The sequence below is a fragment of the Petromyzon marinus genome, chromosome 53 (genome assembly GCF_048934315.1).
Source record: "Petromyzon marinus isolate PM22_M1 ecotype Great Lakes invasive population chromosome 53, UKy_Petmar_22M1.pri1.0, whole genome shotgun sequence".
Lineage (NCBI taxonomy): Eukaryota > Metazoa > Chordata > Hyperoartia > Petromyzontiformes > Petromyzontidae > Petromyzon > Petromyzon marinus.
The window spans coordinates 11,518,437-11,546,234 of record NC_133719.1 but is presented as its reverse complement, the minus strand read 5'-3'; the positions used below and the strand labels follow the sequence as shown (position 1 = coordinate 11,546,234).

At 51.7% G+C, this 27,798-nt stretch overlaps 3 protein-coding genes across 6 annotated transcripts in view; 1 reads left to right on the top strand and 2 right to left on the bottom strand.

The window, feature by feature from the left end:
• The window catches only part of LOC116953992 (kinesin light chain 1-like), a 30,783-nt gene extending 19,699 nt beyond the window's left edge, over positions 1-11,084 (bottom strand). The window contains exons 1-7 of one of the 4 annotated variants that reach the window (XM_032974360.2): positions 10,971-11,084; positions 8,776-8,951; positions 7,410-7,655; positions 5,807-6,055; positions 5,086-5,155; positions 1,641-1,842; positions 275-362 (exon numbers count right to left, since the gene is read on the bottom strand). In XM_032974360.2, the coding sequence (XP_032830251.1) occupies positions 275-362; positions 1,641-1,842; positions 5,086-5,155; positions 5,807-6,055; positions 7,410-7,649 (849 nt within the window). In that variant the 5' untranslated portion in view covers positions 7,650-7,655; positions 8,776-8,951; positions 10,971-11,084. The remainder of the gene's footprint in view (positions 1-274; positions 363-1,640; positions 1,843-5,085; positions 5,156-5,806; positions 6,056-7,409; positions 7,656-8,775; positions 8,952-10,970) is intronic. The other 3 variants (XM_032974359.2, XM_032974361.2, XM_032974362.2) reach the window with 3 other exon arrangements.
• A 707-nt stretch (positions 11,085-11,791) lies between these two features.
• On the top strand, positions 11,792-16,071 carry TBCC (tubulin folding cofactor C). The gene is made up of 2 exons (XM_076052025.1): positions 11,792-11,999; positions 13,841-16,071. The coding sequence occupies exon 2, from the start codon at positions 13,870-13,872 to the stop codon at positions 14,845-14,847; it is 978 nt and encodes a 325-aa protein (XP_075908140.1). The 5' UTR covers positions 11,792-11,999; positions 13,841-13,869; the 3' UTR covers positions 14,848-16,071.
• Positions 15,488-27,798, bottom strand: part of CDAN1 (codanin 1) — a 31,404-nt gene continuing 19,093 nt past the window's right edge. Inside the window, exons 18-27 of the mRNA XM_032974340.2 lie at positions 27,556-27,659; positions 26,137-26,283; positions 23,983-24,046; positions 22,443-22,521; positions 21,922-22,085; positions 21,146-21,253; positions 20,655-20,718; positions 19,454-19,626; positions 19,048-19,161; positions 15,488-16,357 (exon numbers count right to left, since the gene is read on the bottom strand). Of these exons, the coding sequence (XP_032830231.1) occupies positions 16,208-16,357; positions 19,048-19,161; positions 19,454-19,626; positions 20,655-20,718; positions 21,146-21,253; positions 21,922-22,085; positions 22,443-22,521; positions 23,983-24,046; positions 26,137-26,283; positions 27,556-27,659 (1,167 nt within the window). The 3' untranslated portion in view covers positions 15,488-16,207. The remainder of the gene's footprint in view (positions 16,358-19,047; positions 19,162-19,453; positions 19,627-20,654; positions 20,719-21,145; positions 21,254-21,921; positions 22,086-22,442; positions 22,522-23,982; positions 24,047-26,136; positions 26,284-27,555; positions 27,660-27,798) is intronic.

Below are 27,798 nucleotides of genomic sequence, written 5' to 3'. Positions count from 1 at the left end.
GATGGACTTTTATTTTTTTTACAATAATGTCTAATAGTGTTATTGTATTACATTGCTCTGTTTTTACTTGTTTTACCTTTTATTGTTTCATTGTATGTAATGGCAGAGATTAGGGAATAATAAAGTCCAATCATAACCACAATCATATAAACAAAAATCTATATTATAGCAATATATTGGGGGGGGACATTTTGAGCATATATTGGGGGGGGATGTGTCCCCCCCCAATATATATTATAATTACGGCCTTGTCGCCGCTGCAACAATAAATTACCGCTGGATGGTCTTTCCCTAAGGTCTTCTCACGAATGGCCAAAGCATCGTTCAGCAAGTTTCCCGCCTCCTTGTACTTGTTCTGATCTCTGTAGGAATGACAACGATAGAGGACATCGTTAACATAAAAAAACACGTTAGGAAAAATCATGCATACGCATTGATCGTGTCGAATTCGTCAGAAGTATTTAATGAGCGGTACACGATAGCTGTCAAGACGTCCAGTGGTTCCTGCACTGCGCTACGAACCCGCAGACCCACGTTCGATTCCCACTCACAGTCAATAAGTGATACATCTCTGAACTGTTCCAGGGCCTCCCCTAGGTCGACTCACCCTTAGAAAGGAGTACCTGGTGCGGTGGATAAAGATTGGCACTTGGGAAACAAAGGCGGCTGAGCGTGATGCTGGCCAGCCACCCCCTCATCTGCCGTGCCGGCCTTCATAGGTGCTACTCGCGAATAGCACTTGCCCCAACAATCTGTTAAGGCTATGGGGGGGAAATCTTTGTCTTGTAATATTTACACAGTCTCGTGTGTCGCGAATTGTGTCTGTATAACAAAAGCAAAGATCCACCGTACAGACTTCAACAGGCTCTAGGGGCCAAGTGCCGTTGCCGGCCTTAATACGTGCTTGCCAACAGCACTTGCCCCAACAACAGTCTAAGGCACGCGTGAGTATGCGTGCGTGAGTATGCGTGCGTGAGTATGCGTGCGTGCGTGAGCGTGCGTGAGTATGCGTGCGTATGCGTGCGTGTGTATGCGTGCGTGAGTATGCGAGCGTGTGTATGCGTGCGTGAGTATGCGTGCGTGAGTGTGCGTGCGTGAGTGTGCGTGCGTGCGTGAGTATGCGTGAGTATGCGTGCGTATGCGTGCGTGTGTATGCGTGCGTGAGTATGCGAGCGTGCGTGAGTATGCGTGCGTGAGTATGCGTGCGTGAGTATGCGTGGGTGAGTATGCGTGGGTGAGTATGCGTGGGTGAGTATGCGTGGGTGAGTATGCGTGGGTGAGTATGCGTGCGTGAGTATGCGTGGGTGAGTATGCGTGGGTGAGTATGCGTGGGTGAGTATGCGTGGGTGAGTATGCGTGGGTGAGTATGCGTGCGTGAGTATGCGTGGGTGAGTATGCGTGGGTGAGTATGCGTGGGTGAGTATGCGTGCGTGAGTATGCGTGGGTGAGTATGCGTGGGTGAGTATGCGTGGGTGAGTATGCGTGCGTGAGTATGCGTGGGTGAGTATGCGTGGGTGAGTATGCGTGGGTGAGTATGCGTGGGTGAGTATGCGTGGGTGAGTATGCGTGGGTGAGTATGCGTGGGTGAGTATGCGTGCGTGAGTATGCGTGCGTCCGTCAGGGACAAGTGCGGGCACCACCTGTAGACGAGCGCCAGGATGTTGAGCATGGTGGCCACGTCCGGGTGGTCGTGGCCGCTCGTCTTCTCCAGGTCCTCGAGGGCCTGCTTGCAGAGCGGCACGGCCACCTCGTAGCGGCCCTGCGACGCGTACTGGATCACCAGGTTGTGCAGCGTCTTGAGTCGCGCTGGGATCTCGTAGCCGCCCGAAGGCTGGTGGCCACCTAGGACCGTGCACCCACAGAGAGATAATAAAGGATTCCCTCCGTATAACCTTGACAGACTCTTGCGGCAAGTGCTGTTAGCGAGTAGCACCTGGCCGGCATGGTACATGAGGGGGTTGGGTGGCCAGCACCATGCCTGGCCGTGAGTTGGAATGGAACCCGGGTCACCGAGGTTCGTGGCACGGCACGCTAACCGCTACTCATTTACCGCACACCCTCAACAGACGCATGTCAAGACTCCCAGACAGGGCGGCAGCAGCAGCATCATCAGAGAGCAGCAACTGTTATCATTACCTGACATTCGATCTGGTGCCATCCAATTATTTACGGAATCGATTAAAACAACATCTTGCTCAAATAAAGCATTGAGGCAGCGCTCATCGCCTGTTTACAACCGTGAGTCAGTGGTGTAAACTACACATTCCTGTGCAAGGAGCAAGTATAGCCATAGGACAACCAGTGTGACGTCCCCACAGAGCACACCACCAGGGCACTGAGATCATTAGAAGTGGGATTAAGTTTTTCAAAAGCGTTATTTTGGACGAGCGGGGAAAGAAAATGCAGGAGGATAGTGGAGTACCAGGAGAAAGCCCCACACGTACGTGGAGATAATACTCAAGAGGTTAATTCACATGGTCAGCCACCAACACATCAAGTGTCTTGCCATATCATGGCCACCTTTCAGTCGCCTAGCTGGTTTGAAGTTTTCTCAAATGACCGTGCGATCCACTAACCCAGGGGTCGGGAACCTATGGCTCGCGAGCCAGATGTGGCTCTTTTGATGATTGCATATGGCTCGCAGATAAAACAAAATATTCTCACTTGTTTTAATCCATCCATCGATTTTTCACTGCGCATGTCCTGTTCAGGGCTGCAGGAGCAATTGTCCATTATTTTAATTGGATGATACTGGCCTACGTTTGCCGTTGCTGGGTAAAACAGGTAAACGCCCCCTTTTGAATCAGTCTGAGACTGCGTCTGCTCGGTCATTAGCTCAAAGCTAACCCTTCGACGAAGAAGATGGCGAAAAGAAAAAAAGACGACGAGTATCGTACATTTCAGGACGAATGGACCGAAGAATTCGCCTTTGTGGAGAGAGCGGGTTCTGCGGTGTGTCTAATTTGCAATGACAAAATTACATCGTTGAAACGGTCGAATGTAAAGCGGCACTTCGACACGCGCCACGCTACCTTTGCATCAAAATACCCTGCGGGAGACAGCAGAAAGAAAGCGTGCCAAGAGCTTCTGAGCAGGGTGCAAGCTAGCCAGCAGCAACTCCGCGTATGGACCCGGCAAGGTGACTATAATTCGGCTAGCTTTGCTGGTTCTTTAGCAATAGTGAGGAACGGAAAACCATTCACAGATGGCGAGTATGCTAAAACGTTCATGCTGGATGTAGCCAATGAACTTTTTGATGATCTTCCGAACAAAGACAAGATAATCAAACGGATACAAGACATGCCTCTGTCGGCAAGAACTGTTCATGATCGTACCATCGTGATGGCAAAGTGGAGGAAACGCAAGTGAAGGACATAAATGCAGCGCCGTTCTTTTCTCTGGCTTTGGATGAGTCAACAGACGTGAGCCATTTGTCGCAGTTCAGCGTGATTGCAAGATATGCTGTTGGTGACACACTGCGCGAAGAAAGTCTTGCTGTTCTGCCATTAAAAGGGTCCACAAGGTGAGGATTTATTCAAGTCTTTCATGGAGTTTGCTCAAGAAAAAAGTCTACCTATGGAAAACTTCTCTCAGTGTGTACTGATGGTGCTCCGTGTATGGTGGGGAAAAACAAAGGATTTGTGGCGCTTCTCCGTGAACATGAAAATAGACCCATCCTAAGTTTCCATTGCATTATACACCAGGAGGCACTTTGTGCTCAGATGTGTGACAGGCAGTTTGGCGAAGTGATGTCGCTGGTCATTCGTGTGATCAACTTTATTGTTGCCCGAGCCTTAAATGATCGCCAGTTTAAAACACTGCTGGATGAAGTTGTAAATAACTATCCTGGTCTGCTTTTGCACAGCAATGTGCGTTGGTTGTCAAGAGGGAAGGTGCTTAGCCGTTTTGCGGCTTGCCTGAACGAAATCCGGACTTTCCTTGAAATGAAAGGCGTCGGGCATCCTGAGCTAGCCGACACCGAGTGGCTCCTCAAGTTTTACTATCTCGTAGATCTGACTGAACATCTGAACCAGCTCAACGTGAAAATGCAAGGCATTGGAAATACAGTGTTATCCCTTCAACAAGCTGTATTTGCTTTTGAAAACAAGCTGGAGCTTTTCATCACGGATCTTGAAACAGGTCGTTTACTACATTTTGAAAAACTGAGCCAATTTAAAGATGCATGCACAGCAAGTGAGCCCATTCAAAACCTTGATCTCCACCAGCTAGCTGGCTGCACATCCAGTCTCCTACAGTCCTTCAAAGCACGCTTTGGAGAATTTCGTGAGCACACTCGTCTTTTTAAGTTCATCACCCATCCAAACGAGTGTTCACTGAACACAGCCGACCTGAATTACATCCCTGGTGTCTCCGTCAGAGATTTTGAAGCAGAAGTGGCTGACCTGAAGGCCTCAGACATGTGGGTGAATAAGTTCAAGTCACTGAATGAAGTTTTGGAAAGAATCACACGACAGAAAGCGGAGTTGGCGAGCAAGCACATGTGGACAGAAATGAAAAAACTCCAACCCGAAGACCAGCTGATTCTCAAAACTTGGAACGCGCTTCCTGTCACATACCACACACTGCAGCGTGTGAGTATTGCTGTATTGACCATGTTTGGATCTACGTATGCATGTGAGCAGTCATTCTCACATGTTTAAAAACATCAAGTCCAACCTACGATCACGTTTAACGGATGAAAGCCTCAACGCTTGCATGAAGCTTAACCTCACCAAGTACCAACCCGACTACAAAGACATCAGCAAATCCATGCAGCACCAGAAGTCGCATTAATGGTGAGTGTTATAACAACATTATTTAAAAGAATAAATTCAGAGGCTTATTATACTGACATTTAGTTGAATTCACTTTTAAAATATATTATATGGCTCTCACTGAAATAAATTTCCAAATTTTTTGCTTTCATGGCTCTCTTAGTCAAAAAGGTTCCCGACCCCTGCACTAACCCCTTGGCTCGGGTGCGCCGGCTCACAGCTGCGCACGGCACCGCTCTCTGGGCTAGAGACCGATGAGATGACGGGACGGCAAAGGTGTGAACGAAGAAGTCTCAGAAGAGAAACTCGCCTTCATGGCTGTCGTTCGGGAAGAGGTCGTCAAGAGGCTCCTTGGACAAATCCTTCTCTCCTTCTCCCTGCTGACGGACAGGACATGCACACACACAGCATGCACAAGTGCTCCCGCACAAAGACAAAGTGCCCTCATATAGCCTTTGAAAGATTGAAAGGGCAAGTGCCGTTAATGAGCACCTATTAAGGCAGGAACAGCGTGAGAGTAAGTGGCGTGGTCACGTATATAACCTCCTTGTTGTAACTGCTCTCTCGCTGGTTCAGCAGTTCCACTTCTGGATTATATTTTTTCCGCCTGAGGACGACCGTTTGTGTTGCGATCGAAACGTCGTGATTTATTTTATTTTATACCTACATGACTTTACCGAAAGAACCAAAGAGTATGGATTTTATGTTTGGGGACAGGGGTGTATGAGATGCGTGGGAATGTGGGCACGTGGGTGTGTGGGCGTGTGGATGTGTGGGCACGTGGGTGCGTGGGTGTGTGGGCACGTGGATGTGTGGGCACAGTAGTATGGGGATGCGTGGGGGTGTGGGCATGTGGTTGCGTGGGGCCTTAGGGGTGTGTAGGCATGTGGGCGCATGGGTGTGTAGGCATGTAGGTGTGTGTAGGCATGTAGGGGTGTGTAGGCATGTAGGGGTGTGTAGGCATGTAGGGGTGTGTGGGTATGTGGGCATGGGAACGCGACGTGTGTGGGCGCGTGGGCGCGTGAACGCACCACTTCCTTGTTGGACTCGTCGCCCGCCTGGTCGTCATCGTACTTGCGCATCTGGTTCATGAACTCCAGGTGCTTCTTCTCCTCCTCCAGCTGCGCCACGGCCTGCTCGCTGCGCTGCAGCTTGAGCTGCGTGCCGGCCAGCTCGTCACGCAGCCACTGGTTCTCCTGGCACAGGCGCCGCACCTGCGCCCGCAGCTTCTGCTTCTCCGCCTCCATCGTGTTCAGGTGATTCGACAGGGCCACCATGACCTGCTCACCCATCGGTGCCAATGAGACATTACCCCAGAATTGTTTATTACTTCACCAGGTAAGACCCATTGAGTTGTATCGCTCTTTTTCAGAAGCGACCTGGCCACAAATGATAGCTCAACGAAGTGGGTTACTATCATGTGGAAGTTTATAACACTCAAATACTCTAAACACATGTTGACTCTAAATGGAGGGTAAAAACCGGAGAACTGGAGAAATAGCCACGCGACTATGGGGAGAACACGCAAACTCCAAATATACAGCAGGCGTCAGGGTCAGGATCGAACCCATAAAATCCTGTATACCACGCGAGGTACCAAATATCTCGCCACCGAGGCACCCACGGCGGCGAGATATTTACCCAGGAAAGCTTCACTGGGCCGTGCCACCACCTCAAGTAACTGAGAGTTTAGTGCATGGCTTATTATTGTGCAGTCATTGGTCGAGCGGACCACCAACTCGAATATTTTTGTAAAAATTTCAGCAGCAAAGTGAACCTTGCCCAACGCTAAGCCAAGTGGACCAGCTTGCAATCGGAACGGAGTTGTGTTGATATTCTGTTTGGTGGGGGGGTTGACTCGGCCATTCATCCTTCCCTCCTGGGGTCGGTAAAGTGAGTTACCACTTTGTGAGAAAGACAACAGCGATTGTCCTGTGGATAGACTCGCCTCCGCCAGAGGAATGCAGAACTTCCACCACTGGCTCAGGAACTGTAAACAGGAGATGAGCGCTGCCTGAATTTAGCAAATCATTCCGAGTGGTAGCCATTATCACGATGTGTGAAGAGTTTCATCCGCTCGTTATCCATTGGCAACTAAAATTTAAAACACACAATTTGGTGACATATTTTGGTCACTCATTTCGTTAAGACTGGACCGCATGACCACCTCTTTGTGTTTAGTTAGTTGTCCTTCCCCCGCACCATCCGATTAGCACGGTTGGTTACGTTCAAATGCGAAATAATTTAAACATACATACATCTGCAAGTATTATTACAAATTTTTATTTTGCCAGGTAAGATCCACTGAGCGAGAGAGCTCTTTTTCACAAGTGACCCGGCCACAAATGATAGCTCAACGAAGTTGATTATTGTGTGGACATTTATAGCAGCAGCCAAACACTCTGAATGCGTGATGCTGATTCTGTGGAGGGGGAAACCGGAGGACCCGGAGAAAAATCCACGCGACCACGGGGAGAGAGACACACAAACTACAAATATACAGCAGGCGTCGGGATCGAATCAGCGTCCTCCTGCATGCCAGGCGAGGTAGTTATCACGCGAGCGAATCGAACAGCGCGCGCAGCAGGCAGAGCTGCCCCGTGTCGGAATGTGGCTGCCCCCCTGCCCCCCCACCTGCGCCTCGTTGAGCCCCAGCTCGATCATGTCGAGGGAGCGCTGCACCACGCTGCTCTTGTCCGACACCACCCTCTTCTCGTCGTCGCGCTCCACGCACTTGAGGGTCTCGAGCAGCGTGCTGAGGATGGCGTTGTGCTCGTTCTTGAGCGCGTCCAGACCGTGCACCACCGACTTGGCGCTGGCGATGATGTCCTCCTGCGACATCTTTTCCAACTTCTCTTCTCTTGGGGAAAACATTTTGAACTGCCGTCGCGGACACGGAAAGACAAATAATTTTGGAGTCACCCAGGGCCCGGATTTACTCATCTTGCCGCCCCCCCCTGCCCCACCGTGCCCTCTCCACCCCCCATCCCCTTACGGAAAGAGACAAATAAATACAAAGATCCCCTGTATAGTCTTTTGAGACTGATGTGGCAAGTGCTTTTAGTGGGTACCTATGAAGGCCGATACAGCACTTGAGGGGGTGGGTGGCCAGCACCACGCCCGGCCACCTTTTTCCCCCAGTGGTCATGTTTACGCAATGCACCAGGTACTAATTTGAGGCCGAGTCGACCTAGGGGAGGCCCAGGACCGGTTCAGACAATCGTCACTGGCGTTAGCCGTGAGCGGGAATCGAACTCGGGGTGTTGGGTTCGTAGTATAGTGTGCTAACCACTACACCATTCGCCACTAAGTGGCGATGAAGTCACCACGACGCTTGTGCCAGGCCATGTGCACCTTGAGGCCACACATGGCACACGCATGCTTATATAAACACACACAGGCAGCCGTTTTGACCGTCTCAAATGAACTCCACTCTCAGTGGCAGAGCACGTGAGAAAGTGCTGCCCTCTTACTGTGCAGAACAGACGACACTTGAAATGATCTCAGAAGTAGCTCTCCGATATTCACTTCCGTGGACCGATAATTATCCACACGATGGGTCGCATGTTGCTGTGAGAGGCCCGAACGGAATTGACTGCGGACATGACATCGTTCGCACAACTGGAATACTTTTGGGGTGGTTGGGGAATTAAAGACGTGAAATATGAGGCACGCGTGAATTCACTTTGGTCGCATTGCAACTCGGGCACAGTCGAGTGAAAGCACTCTATAAATACACCACACCGCACGCCGTACAGCTACAGAGCACGTGCTGAACGATGCACTTAAAGGGCTCCGAGGCATTGCCAGCCCACGCCACTGCTCGTTACTGATTCACCAGTTCTTAGACGTCCAGTTCCAGGGGAGCTCTCGCGGCTGCGTGGTGGAGTGGTTGTCCCCGTTTGGACTAAACGAGGTTTGCATCTGGTCAGAGTTCTTAGTCTCACAAGACGCAGTCCTTTGTAATCGCATGTACTCTGCACGCCGCACAAGTACTTACAAGACAGTGCTTGAATCCACAAGTACTCTCAAGACAGTGGCAGTACACAGCATGCACTTGCAAGACAGTGCTTGTCCTCACATGCACTCTGCGGAGGCCGTGCTCACAAGACGGCCATTCGTATCGGCCAAGTCTCCAACACGGCCCTCGTCCTCACGAGACCTCCTGCAGACCTCCTGCACACTCACGACGGTCGTGCACAAGGCCGCGTGCTCACACACGGCGACCGTGAGTCACCCTCCCCCCCCGCGTGCCCCCCCCCCCCCCCGCGTGACTCGCCGTCACCACCACCACCACCCGCCGGGCCCATCGCTTCAGTCCCGATGGCGAATGCCCCCCCCCCTCCAACCTCTTTGCAGCTGCTGCCGCACTCACTCCGTGGTGCCACCACAACATGCAAGCAGTGAGACTCATCCTGAGCAGTGAGACTCATCCTGAGCCTGACTCATCCCGAGCCGTGAGACTCATCCTGAGCCGTGAGACTCATCCTGAGCCGTGAGACTCATCCCGAGCCGTGAGACTCAACCAGAGCCGTGAGACTCAAACAACCTGTGAGCCCTGAGACTCATCCCGAGCCGTGAGACTCATCCCGAGCCGTGAGACTCATCCTGAGCAGTGAGACTCATCCTGAGCCGTGAGACTCATCCTGAGCCGTGAGACTCATCCTGAGCCGTGAGACTCATCCTCAGCCGTGAGACTCATCCTGAGCCGTGAGACTCATCCTGAGCCGTGAGACTCATCCTGAGCCGTGAGACTCATCCTGAGCCATGAGACTCATCCTGAGCCGTGAGACTCATCCTGAGCCGTGAGACTCATCCTGAGCCGTGAGACTCATCCTGAGCCTGAGACTCATCCTGAGCCGTGAGACTCAACCTGAGCCGTGACTCATCCTGAGCCGTGAGACTCAACCTGAGCCGTGAGACTCATCCTGAGCCTGAGACTCATCCTGAGCCGTGAGACTCATCCTGAGCCGTGAGACTCAACTTGTGAGCCGTGAGACTCATCCCGAGCCGTGAGACTCATCCCGAGCCGTGAGACTCATCCCGAGCCGTGAGACTCATCCTGAGCCGTGAGACTCATCCTGAGCCGTGAGACTCAACCTGAGCCGTGACTCATCCTGAGCCGTGAGACTCAACCTGAGCCGTGAGACTCATCCCGAGCCGTGAGACTCATCCTGAGCCGTGAGACTCAACTTGTGAGCCGTGAGACTCATCCTGAGCCGTGAGACTCAACCTGAGCCGTGAGACTCAACTTGTGAGCCGTGAGACTCATCCCGAGCCGTGAGACTCATCCTGAGCCGTGAGACTCAACTTGTGAGCCGTGAGACTCATCCCGAGCCGTGAGACTCATCCTGAGCCGTGAGACTCATCCCGAGCCGTGAGACTCATCCTGAGCCCTGAGACTCATCCTGAGCCGTGAGACTCAACCTGAGCCGTGAGACTCATCCTGAGCCGTGAGACTCATCCCGAGCCGTGAGACTCATCCTGAGCCCTGAGACTCATCCTGAGCCGTGAGACTCATCCCGAGCCGTGAGACTCATCCCGAGCCGTGAGACTCTTCCTGAGTAGTGAGACTCAACCTGAGCCGTGAGACTCAACTTGTGAGCCGTGAGACTCATCCTGAGCCGTGAGACTCATCCTGAGACTCATCCTGAGCCGTGAGACTCATCCTGAGCCTGAGACTCATCCTGAGCCGTGAGACTCATCCTGAGCCGTGAGACTCATCCCGAGCCCTGAGACTCAACCTGTGAGCCGTGAGACTCATCCCGAGCCGTGAGACTCAAGCAACCTGTGAGCCGTGAGACTCATCCCGAGCCGTGAGACTCAAGCAACCTGTGAGCCGTGAGACTCAAACAGCCTGTGAGCCCTGAGACTCAAGCAACCTGTGAGCCGTGAGACTCAAGCAACCTGTGAGCCGCGGTCATCCACAGCCCGGGGGCGACTCCCTCAGCCCAAGCACGCAGCGAGCCCCAGGGACCGACACAGCCCCCGGCGTCCCTCTGGGGCCCCTCAGCTGGTTCCGAGGAGCCCCAGAAGACGGGAAACCCCGAGACTCAAGAGCCCCCCGCCGCTACAACCAAACCCCCCGAGCGAGTCACCAAACCCTCGAGCCCCCGAGCGAGCCACCGAGCCCCCCGAACGAGCCAGCAAAGCCCGCAGAGCCCCCCACGTTTCTCGACCTCGCCCCCCACTCACGGCGCCTGGGGTCGCCGCTGCCGCCGCCGCCGCTGCCACCCTCGACCCGTTGCGGGGGGAGGGGGGGGCGCGCAAGATGGCGGCGCTCCCACAATGCGGCGCGGCGAGAGTCACGTGACGACGCGACGAGAGGCAAAGGCGCCCCGGGTAGCCTCGCGCGGGGTCTCGGGGCGAGTCTGCACGTGCTCTATTACTATAGTACTATACCGCCTTCGACTTTTGTGAACGACTGGGTGTTCAAGGTTAGCGATTTGTCGTATTATCTGACTGTATAGCAAATGAAAAAAATACTTTACTATGCGAGTTCAACATTTGTTTTAATATTTACGTGTGTTTTTATTTAGGGGCCCTTGATAACATCTGCTACAGGCCCCGGCACTAGCTTCATCCGGCACTGGGTGCCACTGTCAGGATGTCTACAAAGATACCACTGTTCGATTCCCGCTCACGGCCAGCAACATCAGTGGCGGCGAGTACTGCACCTCAACCGGCTCTGGGTCTCCCCTAGGTCGACTCAGCCTTCAGGAGGTGGGAATGTCTGCTCGCTCGTCCGTGCTGGGTGACGTCGACAGAGAGACGCCTCCGTCTCGCTACGCCCCATGGCTGCCATGCGACGGCGTGGCCACCAGGGGGGGACAGCCCCCACCCCCTCCTCCCCCACCCCTCCCCCACCCCCTCCCCCCCCCCTCCTCCCCCACCCCCTCCTCCCCCACCCCCTCACCCCTCCCCTCCTCCCCCACCCCTCCTCCCGCGCCCCTCCCCTCCTCCCCCCGCGTCGAGTTCCGCCGCAAGTCGTCACTTCCGCTCACGCCCGCGGGTCTCTTCCCGCCAGCCCCGCCCCGCCCGCCCGCCCGCCGTCTCCGCCTTCCAACTCCTTCGAGAAGCCGGCGACAGACCTCGGGGTTCGTCTCCGCGTCTCCTTGCCGTGACACCATCGTCGTCGTCTCCTCCTCGAGGCGTCGTCCGGACTCCAACCACCGCCTCCCGTCTCCGCCGATCCGTTCCCTCCCGTCAGAGGCGCCGTCTCTCGTGAGCTCCCTCCCCGTCGCCATTCATTTGCCTCGTCTCCTCAGGGTCTCCTGCAACTCCGCACGAATCCCCGTTCGAGCTCCTTCTCCTCCTCCTCCTCCTCGCCGTGGCTCCGACTTCAGTTGCTAGGCCTGCGTCGCCTCCATTCCCTCCACCGCCAACCCACCGGGCTGAGTTTCTCTTCATCGTCTTCATCCTCCTCCCCGACCCCTGTCGGCCTCCCGTCACCACCTCCACATCTCTCGGCAGGGGTCGGCAAACCTGCGGCTCGGCGGCTCTTCTCGAAGCGCTGCTTCGTGGCGTGTTTATTTGCCGAGGACCCCAAACACCGTCTCGTATTCACCACGGGGCAGCATCGTTGCGGCTCTTAAAAAATATCTTGGAGGGGTGGGGGTTTTTTTCGAATGCGACAATAATGCCCCCTACATCATACAGGGGTTTTTTTGGTTGGGTTAGATCGCGTAAATATTAATATTGTGTCGTTAAACCCGCCACCACCCGACACAGCCAATTAGTAAAGGTTTGTCACGTAAACAGAACGTGGGCCAATTCGTCACCAGTAGAGCACCAACCGGGTGTGTGTTGGAGAGCCAAGCCACAACGTTTACAGTCTGGGTGTACGACATTTCGCAACTAATTACAACTAGCATCAGGCGGACAGCAGCCAGATTTGTGTGTTCAACTGATAAAGCCCCCTCTTGTTATATTGGCTGCCGACCCCAGGCCTATCTATTCTAGATCCTTCAGCCACTTAATATCACGGACCTGTCAACCCCTTATCGGTGCCGCCCTCATTACAGACCAATTCACACCTTGTTGGTCACCACGTGCCCGTTTATAAATCTCAACGTTCATCCTACAAAGCCCCATCACGAGGGAGAAACACAAACAAATAGACTAAACTATAATTGTGTTTGCCCGTATTAAAACGGCTGTACACCGTATGGACCTGAACACGACATTCCCCTGTACAGGAAGAATAACGGGGTAAACCGTGCGGGTTGACTGCGCTGACATTGTCATCAACACCTTGCACGGGTTCGAACGTTCATCCGTGCCGCCCGCCGCCACCTCGTCCATCACCACCTCGTCCGTTTCTCCATCTATCTCCTGCCGTCGGAGGTTTTGATTATGAATGTATTTGAGAAAAAAAGAGACTGAATACTGTTTTAAATGCACTGCTATCATGTTTTTTGTATCTGTTGTTGTAACGTGTTCTTACCCGCCCCTACTGGACATTTGTGAAAAAGAGCTGTATAGCTTATCGGATTCCTCCAGTATAAATACATATTCTGATCATGAAATGTTGTTTTGACTGAGGAAATAATGGGCACAAGAAACCGTACCCCCAGCTGTAACAGTTGCAAATGTGCAAGAAATGTGCTTGCCACCAGTGGTCATTCTCAAACTTGTTTCGCCTTGTTGAAATGTTTCAACCGAATACTCCCTTGTCTGACCCAACATTGTTCTAAGAAGTAAATATATGAATAATAAACATCAATTATTTAACCAATTGTTCATATGAGGTATCATCCTACCTAGTTAGTAAATGCAAGGAAATAAAAACATCATTCAACGGACGCTTTGCACGCATGACATAATTTGTTCGTGCTCGCTGTTCATGCTTGTAAACCACATTGTTTACGATTAATGAGTTTAGAAAGGTCTTTAGGTTCCCATATGGATTAAAATTGTATCGTAGTTATTTTATATTGGCAGATTCATACGCGATTATTCACCACTGACCCATGTATGATATTTCACACATTTATAAATCACCTTGCGTACCCTACCGGTTGAGAACCACCGTTTTAATCTCCTCAATCCCTTCCATCCCACAGCCTTGGCTGTTCTCCCGCCATCGTCGGCCATGTCTGCCACTCCAGCGCCGCCATCGGCCATCGAGAACATCTCCCGCAGAGACGCCGAGAGAAAGACGGAGGTTGAGCGCCGTCGCCGGGAGGACGAGGTTGACCTGGCGCCGGGGGAGCAGGCCGACCGCTTCGGGGCGACCTTCGGCACCGAGACGGCGGCCCTGGAGGCGCTGCTGCTGCGGGGCGCCGTGGAGGAGGCCGCAGGACGCGCCTCGGCCTTGCAGGACCTCGTCAACCAGGCCGCGCTCTACCTGCCGGCGTACTGCTTGCGGCAGGCGCAGGGCAGCCTCGACTCCTTTTTGGCCAGGATCAGGGCCAAACGGGACGAGGCGGCACCCAAGAAGAAGTTCGCCTTCAAAGCTCGAAGCAAGAAGGAGGCGGCGGTGGAGAAGGACGCGACCGACGACAAGGTGGAGGCGCCGCCGGCGACGGATGGCCAACACAAGCGGTCGACCAAGTTCGACCTGGTCCAGTGTGGCTTCCACGACCTGGTCGGGCAGAAGCTGACGGAGCGCGGCGACCGGCTGTCCGGCACGGACTGGGCCCTGGGGAACCTGTCCGGCTGCACTGTGGCGCTCCTGGGCTCCCCGAGCACCCTGCATATCACGGGCGTGAGGGACTGCGTGGTGCTGTGTGGGCCCGTGGCCACCTCCGTGTTTCTGGACGACTGCAAAGGGTGCAAGGTGGTGGTGGCCTGCAGGCAGTTCCGTGCCCACCGCTCCGAGGACACAGACTTCTACGTGGACGTGGCCAGCAAGGCCATCATCGAAGACTGCGTCCGAGTGAGGTTCGCGCCCTACAACCTGAGCTACCCTGGCCTGGACGGCCACTTCAAAGATGCGAGGATGGAGGGTCACGGCCAGACATGGAACGGAATCAACGACTTCAACTGGCTGGCAGACGTGCCCTCTCCCAACTGGAGCATGATCCCAGAAGATGAGAGGGTACCCACGTGGAATGTGGATGCGGTGTGATGAGCATCGGTCATAGTTCACCTCGGCGGCGTCACCGCAATTGCTTGTGCCAGGCTGGGTGCACTTGAGGCCACTTCAAGTGCTTGAATGCTCTCGCTTGCAGGTAACGGGACGGGCTCAGGTGTGTTTTTTTCCACAGTGGGTAAAAACACACCTGATAACTGCTCCCGATTGTGCCAACTCGCTGTTTAATTTGCACAGCGCTTTGCTCGCCGTGAGACGACACGGAGATAAAAAATGCACTCGGCTACTCGAACGTTCTGTGGCAGACTAAAAAAAAATTCGCAAGCGATCAATTTCAAATTAGTTACCTACACTGAAAGGTTGTGGAGTTATCTATTTAAATGTACACTACAGCCCTTGTGTTCATTCACCGCTCGGCCAGGGCCACGCCGTGTGGGTAGTGGGTGTTATTTGACCATACTTCACCACACCGGTCAGTGAGGATTGCAGGCGGAGGGAGGGCATGCATAAATGTGGGAGTGCAGTACAGTGAATTTTGATGCATTGCTTTCTGCCCATAACGTTAGCCCTGCTGCAACCTTCAGCACCTGTTTGTGGCACACACACACAAGCAGCAGCCAGGCATAACTCTGCTTAGCTTCGGCGATCTGACGAGATCAGGCACATTTCAGGGCAGTTTGGTCAAAGGCATCAATTGTTCTTTATTAACATTCGCATCAACACTTGAGCTCGCGCGTAATAAACAATTAAGGCATTCCATTGTTGAGTTTGATTGGCAGTGAAAGTTGCGCATGTATTTCCATGTTAACCAAGTTGCTTAGGCACAGAGGTCAAAAATGCAAAATTGGTCACCAACAGAGAGCACTTAAAAGAGGTTTCTTGAAATTATTGTTAAAATTACTCTTAAAACTGTTGTCATGCATGTATGCTACAATTGTATGAGCAAAAATACATTTGCAAGTGTTGCTGGGGCTAACTGAACGAATGTGCGCACTCCAGATGGTTACAGTAGGGCCCGGGACGTTTGCTTTGCTCACGCCACTGCTGATGGAAGCGGCCGCTACTAAGAGAGCCCCCATCGAGGGTTTTTGGTCTACCCTTCCACGCTGGAGTATTTGTAATCGTGACCATTCGCTGAATCGCACGAGCAGAGGAGAATAACTGCTTGCTAGTGACATTACACCAAAAATGCGGTGTGTGGAGACGATTCTCGTGAGATTTCGCGTGTGCAATAAAATAATAAAGCAAAACTGACGAGCATTATTTATTCGTGTTATTTTAAAACTGTCCCGAAATTGTCATTGACAACATTCCAGGGTCCTAAAGTGCAGTGTACAAACGAGTTCATATGAAACTGCTGAAGAGTCTGCCGAGCGGCCAACGGCTTTAAGAGCCGTCATCTCAAAGCGGCTTCTTCTTGTTGCTGTGTGGGCTCCGCCGGATTGCACGCAGCATCCACGGCTCTGGGGCTTTTGGCAACAGATTGCTCCTCGCAGAGCTCCTTAAACTTGTTGGCCGTTTCCAAAAGACATTCTCTTATTTCCCCCTGAAAATAGAAATAAAATAGAACAAAACTCAGAATGAGGACTGGCAGTCTTTCCGGTTGAAAAGTCTTGTTGTACCGTACAATGTGAATTTTGGTCAACAACATCGAGACTTTCACGCGGACACGGGGCACCTTTTCCTCAGTCGGGTCGAATAGGGTTTGCAGAGATATCTTTGATGGGCCGCACTCGGAATACGCAACCTTGGTGTTATCCTATGACGTACGTGTCAATGGTGTCGAGGCTTTTGCCGTGAGGCCGTTGAAGTGATTCGTGCGGATAAGGTGTCGCAATTGATATAGTTTACGGACATTTTTCATACCTGTCAACACCTTGCCAGTGCCTACCTTATCACAGACCAATTCACACCCTATTGGTCACCCCGTGCCCTAAAAATCTCAACGTACATTCTACAAAGTCCCATCACAAGGGGGAAACACAAACAAATAGACAAATATTGTTTTACTCAATTTCCCTGTACAAGAATACGGGTAAACCGTATGGGTTGACAAGTATGCATTTTTAAGTGGTAGGCATTATTGCTGTGGGGAGTATACAGTGAGGGAACAGTATTTGATCCCCTGCTGATTTTGTACATTTGCCCACTGACAAATAAATGATCAGTCTATAATTTTAATGGTAGATTTACTTGAACAGTGAGAGACAATAACAAAAATCCAGAAAAACGCATGTCAAAAATGTTATAAATTGATTTGCATTTTAATGAGGGAAATAAGTATTTGACCCCCTCTCAATAAGAAAAAATTCTGGCCCCCAGGTGTCTTTTATACAGATAACGAGCTGAGATTAGGAGCACACTCCTAAAGGGAGTCCTCCTAATCTCAGCTTGTTCCCTGTATAAAAGACACCTGTCCACAGAAGCAATCAATCAGATTCCAAACTCTCCACCATGGCCAAGACCAAAGAGCTCTCCAAGGATGTCAGGGACAAGATTGTAGACCTACACAAGGCTGGAATGGGCTACACGACCATTGCCAAGCAGCTTGGTGAGAAGGTGACAAAAGTTGGTGCGATTATTCGCATAGGGAAGAAACAAAAGAACTGTCAATCTCCCTCGGCCTGGGGCTCCATGCAAGATCTCACCTCGTGGAGTTGCAATGATCATGAGAACGGTGAGGAATCAGCCCAGAACTACACGGGAGGATCTTGTCAATGATCTCAAGGCAGCTGGGACCATAGTCACCAAGAAAACAATTGGTAACACTACGTCGTGAAGGACTGAAATCCTGCAACGCCCGCAAGGTCCCTCTGCTCAAGAAAGCACATATACATGCCGGTCTGAAGTTTGCCAATGAATATCTGAATGATTCAGAGGACAACTGGGTGAAAGTGTTGTGGTCAGATGAGACCAAAATGGAGCTCTTTGGCATCAACTCAACTCGCCGTGTTTGGAGGAGGAGGAATGCTGCCTATGACCCCAAGAACACCATCCCCACCGTCAAACATGGAGGTGGAAACATTATGCTTTGGGGGTGTTTTTCTGCTAAGGGGACAGGACAACTTCACCGCATCAAAGGGACGATGGACGGGGCCATGTACCGTCAAATCTTGGGTGAGAACCTCCTTTTTTCAGCCAGGGCATTGAAAATGGGTTGTGGATGGGCATTCCAGCATGACAATGACCCAAAACACACGGCCAAGGCAACAAAGGAGTGGCTCAAGAAGAAACACATTAAGGTCCTGGAGTGGCCTAGCCAGTCTCCAGACCTTAATCCCATAGAAAATCTGTGGAGGGAGCTGAAGGTTCGAGTTGCCAAACGTCAGCCTCGAAACCTTAATGACTTGGAGAAGATCTGCAAAGAGGAGTGGGACAAAATCCCTCCTGAGATGTGTGCAAACCTAGTGGCCAACTACAAGAAACGTCTGACCTCTGTGATTGCCAACAAGGGTTTTGCCATCAAGTACTAAGTCATGTTTTGCAGAGGGGTCAAATACTTATTTCTCTCATTAAAATGCAAATCAATTCATAACATTTTTGACATGCGTTTTTCTGGATTTGGTTGTTATTCCGTCTCTCACTGTTCAAATAAACCTACCATTAAAATTATAGACTGATCATTTCTTTGTCAGTGGGCAAACGTACAAAATCAGCAGGGGATCAAATACTTTTTTCCCTCACTGTAACATTAAGTCGTGGGCCATAGGTCCCCCACCGACGCTTTAAATGCATAGCACGAGTGACATCCCTTCACAGACATTGAAATGTACGAGTGGCATGACCGTGGTGTCACTTCAGCGTAATAATTATGACGTGCCTGAGCTTAACTTTATTTAAACCTTATTTTTGCTCACTAGCCAAGCTTCGGACTCGTGTGGCACAGCGCGGGATACACAGCCTCTACGCGTAGCTAGGCCACTGCGCTTAGCTGCAGTGGGGTGTGGCATTGCCGGCATGGGCCCCGGTACGAGGAATGAAATTAGGGTCCATGTTCCTAATTCCCCCCGCCTTTGGAGCACGGTGCCTGGGCAGGACCTCTCCTCCAGGCCTGTGGGAACCGGTGCAGTTGCACCACTTAAACACTTGAAAGCGACGCCACCATCCAGCTGTTTAAAAACGCTTTTTTGTCTTGTAGATTAATATTGACCTGTGATACAAAATTTAAAAAATGTCGGTTTCCAAGCCCTCGATACAACCCGGTGGGTTCCCCCGCTCATCACGTTGGTCGGTTACCTCCGGAGGAAGGTCTTCCAGCAAAGCGTCCCACCTCGCCACCAGCTCGCTCTCAACGAGCAGCCTCCCCGCCACCAGTTGCCGCGACAAGTGGAGCAGTGCCCAGCAGCAGCGCTGTAGTGTCGGGTGGGGAGGGTGGTGAACGGTGGGGTGTTAGAGGGGACGAGGGGGTGGTGGTGAGCGGTGGGATGGTTAGGGTTGGAGTGGTGAGAGGTGGGGTGTTAGAGGGGACAAGGGGGTGGTGGTGAGGGGTGGGGTGTAAGAGTAAACAAAACATGCCGATTAGTTACTACAGCACACTGGTGTGTTGGGAGAGTAAACCCACAACATTTATATAATCGAGCACGACATTTATCGGTGTCAAGTATTGACATAAATAGCTATGAAAGTACAGATGTGAACAAACCTTCTTGTCTGTGGCCGAGTGCAGGTAAGAGACATTTTTGTTGGACAGGAGGAGGTGGAATGGGGGTTGCATTGAGAACTCGGTCCAGACGCCCTGCAGAGCTCCCAGCAGCCTGCGCGTGCTCTCCTCCCAGCAGTCCACAGCAGGGCTCTCGTTCAGCACTCTGTCAAAGGCTGGACACAACTCACGTTGACATTTACCGTTGTGTTTGCGAAATACTGGGATACCCATTCTCATAACACAACCCGATTGAGGCGGTGATGTCACGGCCCAGCTGTCGCGCATTCGCCGCTCGTTGTCGGGGTTCCTGGTTTGAATCCAGCAGGCCGCCCCGGTTATTACTGCGGTGTTTAATACAATGTACCGTCTGCATCACAGTGGACGTTAAAGATCCCCTGACATTCGCAAGAGCAGGCCCGTTGTATTTCGGTGTCACGGTCCGAATAAAAAAAACATCACAAATACAGTCTGTTCTATAATGCCGCCAGTTTTCATAACGCGAATTGGATACAACACGATTAATGTATTAGGAAACGCATTTTTACGAAGCGGATGCGAATTGGATATAACGCGATCGAGCGAATGGAACAACGTCGCGCGAGTAGGAATCAGCGGTCGTACGGCTGCCTCGGCGTAGCATCGCACGAGCCAGTGGGATGCTGCTGGATGCTTCTCGATGCTACCCACGCGCCTCGGTCTTTGTTCGGCCTGCGTACGCATCTCACGTGTTATTGCGGACTGTGCTTTACCCCCTATATTATTTATTACATGATTTTTCCATTACGCGGTGTTCTTCAGGAACGCGTTATAGGGGAACAGGCTGGATTAACAAAAGTATATTTTTATTTTTGTCCAGTGTTTGCGTTTGCCTTCCGTGTGGGAGGCCAGAGAAACCACCATGTGTATGGGGGAATAACAAAGCTCCACAACGAATTTAAAAGTATATATTTTTTATCAAACAATGGACAAGCTGGTTAATTAGATGGCATCTGTTTAAATTCAAACGTAAGACAATAGCACTTGAACACCACAATGCAGGATGTATATACGTTGAACTTCTTTCGCACTGTACGTTGCCAACTGCGCTATTGGAGGTGCGGGTTAAGGACAACAAACTAAACACAAAAAGCAGTTCTAAAGAAGCGAGTTTTCAATCTAGATTTAAAAGTGGCTTCCTAACAACGGGTAATAATGTACTCACCAATAGCAGCGGCAAGTTCCACCGCGTACTGAGCAAACGCCTTCTCTACCGTTGGTGACAAATACTGCAACACAAAAACGTCACAGCGTCGTGTAAAATACACCGCTGGCGTGGGGTGTCCCCACACTGAGCGGGTCGCAGGCCTCATTTGACCTCAGTTGGTCGCGCAGGTCGAGTGCGGTTTGGCGTACGCGAGGAGCGTGGATGTGTGGGAGCATAGAAGTACAGTACAGAACGACTATGATGTTGCTTCGCTAATTAGTTACTCGTTCAGCACACCGCGTGTGTGTTGGACAGTAAACCCGCTACAACATTAACAATTCGAGTACCGTGATGTTTCGCCGGTAATTTACAACAACAACCAGCCTCATCAGGCGACACATTTACGCGATCCAACCCAAAAAAAGCCTCTTATTGTGGATAATATTGGTCGTGAAAGCCCTACTACTAAAAATGAAGGTGACCAGACGAAAGTGCACGCTCAGAACTACCTTTTTACATTGCAGAGATCCGTGGAGGCTTCTCACGAGCTCCAAGATTGTTTCCTCGGTGACGGCAGCGTCCTCGCAGCTCGGGGCCACCGTCACACACAGCAAGTCCTGTCGAGAAGACGAACCCGTGGCTCCGACCCCCCCACACACGCGCGGGCACACGCGCGGGCACACACACGTGAACGATTCCCAACGCGCACGTGGACACGCGCATTCAATGACAAGGGCAGTTTCAATAAGCAAAGGGACGATCGAAAATTTCTGTAACCTATGTCGGAACAGGTTTGGCAAAAAGCTACGCGGTGAAAAATGGACTGTGACGTGGGTAACACAAAATTGTTTTGACTCCAGACTCTGCCACTAGGTGGCAGACATGTCACGCATCCTCGCACAACTGCACATTAGAAGAGCAGTGAGCTTACTATTCATTGTTTGTCCTGCAAGCGTTCAAAAAAACAGTTACGAATGCATTGGGTAATGAAGCGGGTAATATGACGATATCCGTAGGAATCATAGCAAAGATTACACAGTACACTGAGGACAGCACAGCAACACCGTATCATCTAAACGAGTCTCGATTCATCCATTGCGTGAGACATCATTGGGAGTCTCCAAAGCCATGCAAAGGCTGACTCGGCACAGCCCTGGCAGGCCTCGGAATTACAGTGGAAGAAGAGGCACCCGATACCAAAGCCGTGCCAGGACCGAGGCAGCGCAACTCCCTCCAGCTGTGGAGGTGAAAGCATCGGAGAGGATCAGAGTGGGCGGCGGCTTGCCTTGAGCTGCGTGAGGACAAGCGACGGCAAGGGGTTGGCATGGCTGCAGGCTGCCGGGCACGCGCGGACGCTGGAGCCATCGCGACTCGGCTCGCTGGTCGAGCTGTACGAAGCGGACTTGAGCGGTCCGTCCACTCGGCTCCTCAACGCTTTGCGCAGGAGCTCTGCCAGCCGCGCGGCCACACGGGACACCCGCGAGGCAATGTGTCACGGTGAGACGCTAAGACTCACCGCAGCATTGATGATGATGCGTACAAATAATAATAAGTGATGATCAGGAATGCGAATGATTGATATTCGTGCAATACTTATAGTGCAAGGCTATCACAATGGGGCAATGAGTAACAGACCAGTATCATCCGCCAGTAGGTGGCGATGTTGCTGCATCGACCATCATATGAAAGAAGTAAAATGAATAACTTTTTTATTGTCGTTTATTCCACAATCAAGTAACTGTCCCTGCTCGTGGCTAATTGCTACGCGGCTAAACAAAGAGCTCACTGTGGAGGAGAGCGACTCACTGTCAACGTTGCTGTTGAGCCACTGGGCGGCTTTCTCCTGCGCCAATCGGACAACGATGTCGGCAGCAGTGCTCACCACCTGCAAGCAGAACAACAACAGCAGCTGCTGCTCTCCGACGCGTTCTCAGGCTGCGGTCACGTGAGCTCACAGTCACTGACAACCAACTACTCACGACTAAACCAGCTGCCTGCATCGACATTTTTTACACATTTTATCCGCAGGCACGGTTAATCCGTAACCTGGATCATCCGTCCACGGATAATGGAGAGCTAACCATAGCTACAAGAGGTGTGCACAAATAGGCCAGCAACTTATTTGCTGTACTGCCTCCTACTAGCCACTTCATAGACATGACGGCTGGGTGTTTGGTGCACATGATATACAGTAAAACCTTGGATTGCGAGTAATTTCATAAACGAGCGAGGTCTTGCAATACGAGCAGTACGTATACGCTGTCTGCCGAGCGTCACGTGATCACAACTGAGCTGATGGTTCTTCTCTCTCTCGCTGTGGGATTGTGGGTCATCGTCTCCCATGCTCGGTCTCAGTCGGCGTGCCTCACTCGCATAGTCAACATCTGTGCGAGCGTATACTGTTTACTACAGTATTGTAGTGTTGTGACCACGTGTGTGTGTGCGTAAAGCATTTTTTTTTTATTTTGTGTCCAAGTGTAGTGACTGGTCTTTAGTAACTGTACTGCAACAATGGCCTCCTCCTCTCCTCTCTCTCGTCTCCCTAACACCAGCCACGATTAAATGTAATTAATAATTTTTATTACTTTATATTAAATTTAAATAATAAAAATATACCAAGGTATTTTCTATTAATAATTTTTATATGAATATTTTTGGGTTGTGGAACGAATCATCTGAGTTTCCATGATTTCTTATGGGGAAATTCGCTTTGATATACGAGTGCTCTGGATTACAAACATGTTTCCGGAACGAATTATGCTCGCAATCCAAGTTTTTACTGTACCCACGATGATCCACTCCGCCCCCCTCACACCACCCCCGCCAGCACGGCGTTGGATTACAGGCATGCGTGGACGTCTGCCGCTATCGCAATGTGGTATTTCATCACTCCGGCTCATAAGTGATCCGTCCGTCCAGATGCCTGGGTTTTACCTCACAAAGCGCCAACGGGGGCAGTTAAACCGCTTCCGGTGTGACCAGGGAGTGTGTGTTGCTGCTTCCGAACATCGATGGGTTCCGTGCTCCGCGGCAGCCCCACTACCGTGTGAATGCGCGGAGCAGGAGGACCAATGGGGCACAATCGTCTTCGGCTGTGAAGTCCGTAAGGGCGTGCCGGGCGGACTGATTGCCATGCATGTGCTGGAGGAGGACGCTGCACAGTGGCTCCGTGGCTATGTGGGCTGACGTCCACTCAAGGAACATTTATTTATTGTATCTATATATACATATTTTGTATATGTATCTGGTCTTTTGACTGCGGGAAGTCGCGTGAAATGGCATTCGCGAAACAAATCACGCCGACGGCCAGGACGTGACCTTTTTCGCTCGTGACCTCTCAACTCACCTGGGGGGACAGCTCTTCGGGTAGCAGCAGCCGCATCACCTGGGGTGCCTTGGTCGCGCAGAATCTGTCGCGTAAGGGCGACAAGACAGGGTGGAGTCAGACAGGTACGCGCACGTATGTAGCTGCAAGAGCTACGCAATTTTAATGCTCTCCGACCAAGGCTAAAATGTTTCATGCATTAGCTCCATCCGTTTGTTCGTCCGTCTGACTGGCGGTAACGGGAGGGCACGGTAACTTCACAAAGATGGCCCCATATGAAATAAACTTCATCGTCAAGTTGCGGGCCAGTCAAGCAAATCAAAGGGTTGCCCAAAACTTGGAATCCATGCATATGGGCATTTATCTTTCTTGTTTCGTTGCCATCTTCCTTTAAGTCGGATGTGGGGAATCAACTCGTTCCTGTGCGCCAAAACATACATTCGAAGTGCTTGTGAAGCGTGAGCACGCACCTTCGCGTTATCCAACGATAGTGTGGGAAAATCGTGCTCAAGTGTCGACCGAATATTCGCGGACCCTTCACAGGGACGGGAAGGTGTTTTGCGAGGCCAAAAATACTGCCCCCTAGCACCCGATAAGCGCGGCCAAGATGCCCGCAGTGATGGATTGCGTCATTTTGTGGGGCGTTTCGAAGTGGCGGGCCTCATGAGACCGCGGGCCGTGAGAAGTGAAGCCGGGGGTTGTAGGTTCCCCACACCCCGCTTTAAGTATTGCGTGCGCTGAAGTGGCCGCGTGGCTCACGGGGCTCATAATGGCCACGTCACACAAGACAATATGCCAGCACTGCTGAGGTTTCAGCCGCCTGCGTGATTAAACAACAAAAAACTCGTAGCATTATTCTTTGTTTTACAATTCCAATTAATTCCATGTTTTTGATCTTGAATGCTTTTGATTCGGAGTCGCCAGCAGCGATGTCGTGTTGCAATATTACGGAACACTTGAGCATTAAAAAAAGACCAACAGAGATAGGATATTGGCACTGTATTGCTACAGAAGAATACTGCATCTCAGCTGGACCTAAAGAGTGACAAATGTAGAAGTAAGAAAAAGTTGCACAGAGAAAAAGACGACGTGATGATGATGCAGGTAGCGATGAGAAGGAAACTGGCACGATTTGGACACACGTGTAGTAGGATGGACAACAACAAGAAATTTAAAAGTGTGTTGTTGTTCGGGAAAAATGGAAGGAACCAGAAATAAAGGAAGACCTCGCGCAGAGAATGGCTTCACGACGACGACCATGACGACATAAAAGATCGGTGCCAGAAAGATGTGGCCACTACTTGGAACATCTTGGCACAAGACAGAGGAAAGTGGACGCAAATGACAAAATATGCAGTGGACACCTATGGACAGTGATGATGATGCGTATACATGATTGTTCTTCCTTGTTTAATAATGCATCATGTAACTTTGTAATGCGCTTGTTCTAAAAGACAGAAAACGACCCGGAGGTACGAGGAACCACAGACAAGCCTGAAGGCAGCCACTGCCCAAGCTTTGCGGTTCTATAGGTATATTGAGGTGTGATCGCCCAAGTAATGAGTCTACACGTGGGAGGAAATCAGGACCCACCTATGAGAAAGGGCAACACTCTATCCCATACAGATATATCAAGAGTTCAGTTTGCTGTACCACGGGTCCCTCCTGGACATCCGCGTGAAGGGAGTTTCCAACATTTAAGTATGTGTCCATAATACAGGTTCTTTTGGGTTAGGTCACGTAAATATATAAATGTGTCGTTAAACCCGCGCCACCACCCGACACAGCCAATCAGTAAGGTTTGTCACGTAACAGAACGTGCCAGTTCGTTACTAGTACAGCACACCGGTGTGTTGGAGAGCAAAGCTACAACATTTAAGTATGTATGTTGAACTTCTTTCGCACCGTATGTAGCCAACCGCCCCAATTTATGCGGCGATCCACCAACCCCCGTCGCTGCCTCCACAGTACCGGATTACAGGCAGCCACGTGCAAACTCAAAACGAATTTCTTGAGAACTGCTCTTCGTGTTTAGTTTGTTGTCCTTGCCCCCGCACCTCCGATTAGCGCGCTTGGCTACATACGGCGCAGAAGAACTTAAAAGTACACGCACGCGGCCACGAGCGCCACCCGGCGGTGGCGATTCGCGGTGTCGGCAGCGCCCCGTGCACTCACCGCTGCGCAGCGTCCAGCGCCGCCGCGGTGCCCTGTCCGGACAGCTGCGTGCACACGTCCTGCAGCGTCAGGTCGGCGGGGACGCCGCCCGCCAGCGCCGACACGCGAGCCTCCCCCTCCTCCACCAGGCCCGCGAGCAGCGTCGCTCTGCGGCACACGCAGAGTGACACCTCGCGCTCGCTCACTCGCTATCGCTCTCTCTCGCTCTCTTTCTATCACTCTATCACTTTCTCTCTCTCGTTCGCTTTCTCTGTCATTCTCTTTCTCTATCACTATCTATCACTCTCTCTCTCTATCGCTCGTTCACTCTCGCTCTCTCTCTCGCTCGCTCTCTACAGCCCCGAATACGCCGCACGGCGTTGCCTCTCCTGCTCTGGTGCGCTGCGTTGCACGCACGGCGCACCACCGCTGGGTCGCTTACTGGACATCTGTGAAACTACTGGACATCTGTGAAAAAGAGCTTTATAGCTCATCGGATTCCTCCAGTATAAATAAAATTCTTATTCCCATGACATCACATTGGATTTTGACAAAAATTAGCAACGCACCCCTAGTATGTATGTACGTTGCGCTTCCTTCGCACCGTGCGTAGCCAACCGTGCTAACCGGAGGTGCGGGAGAAAGACAACAAACATAGTACACACATACACGTGCATGTATCGCCCCTTTTTTATCAATCCACTGCTGGACGTAAGGCCTGTCCACGCCGCGCGCGACATGGGGGTTATTTGACCGTACTTCACCACGCTCGTCAGCGCAACTTGGTAAAGGCGGGGAGCAGCATCCCGCTGGGACATCCCTTCAGTGGCCTATGGCAACCTGTCTGTGCACAGTGGTCGCCCATCTATCCACTATCCAAGCTCAACCCCGCTTAGCTCCCGAGATCTGATGACATTGGGTGCTCTCCGGGTGCTTTGGTTAAGGGCGCCTGATTTGGTCGCACGCACATTCGGTCAGAAATATTCCCTGCGCGCACACAAAAAAAAACAAAAAACATCCCCCATATAGCCTTAACGGACTGTTGGGGTAAGTGCTGTTAGCGAGCACCTATGAAGGCCGGAACGGCACTAGAGGGGGTGGCTGGCTAGCACCACGCCCGGCCGCTTTTATCTCCCTAGTGGCGATGTTTACACATTGCACCAGGTGCTCAATTGAGGCCGAGTCGACCTAGGGGAAGCCTAGGACCGGTTCAAATAATTGTCACTGGTGTTGTCCTTGAGCGGGAATCAAACTCGGGTCGCCGGGTTCATAGCGCAGTGCGCGAACCGCACCGCGACCGCGCACACACACAATTTAACACACGTGGGTTCAACACACGTGGGTTCAACACACGTGGGTTCAACACACGTGGGTTCAACACACGTGGGTTCAACTCCACTTCGGGGTTCACTTCTGTCGCTCTGTCGTATCGCCTCTCACCGGATGTGCTTGACGCAGTTGGAGCAGGTCCGCTCGGCCACAAACTCCACCGTGCGCTTCAGGGAAGCCGGGAGATTGTGGAAAAACGCCTGCTCCAGCTCCGTCTGCAAGGGGGCAATCACTCGCTCGCTCATTCACTCGTTCGGTGTATAAAGACAAAGGGTCCCCTGCCCCCGCCGTGTAGCCTTTAAGAGACTGTTGACGTCAGGTGCTCTTAGCGAGCACCCCCTCCGGCATACGGAG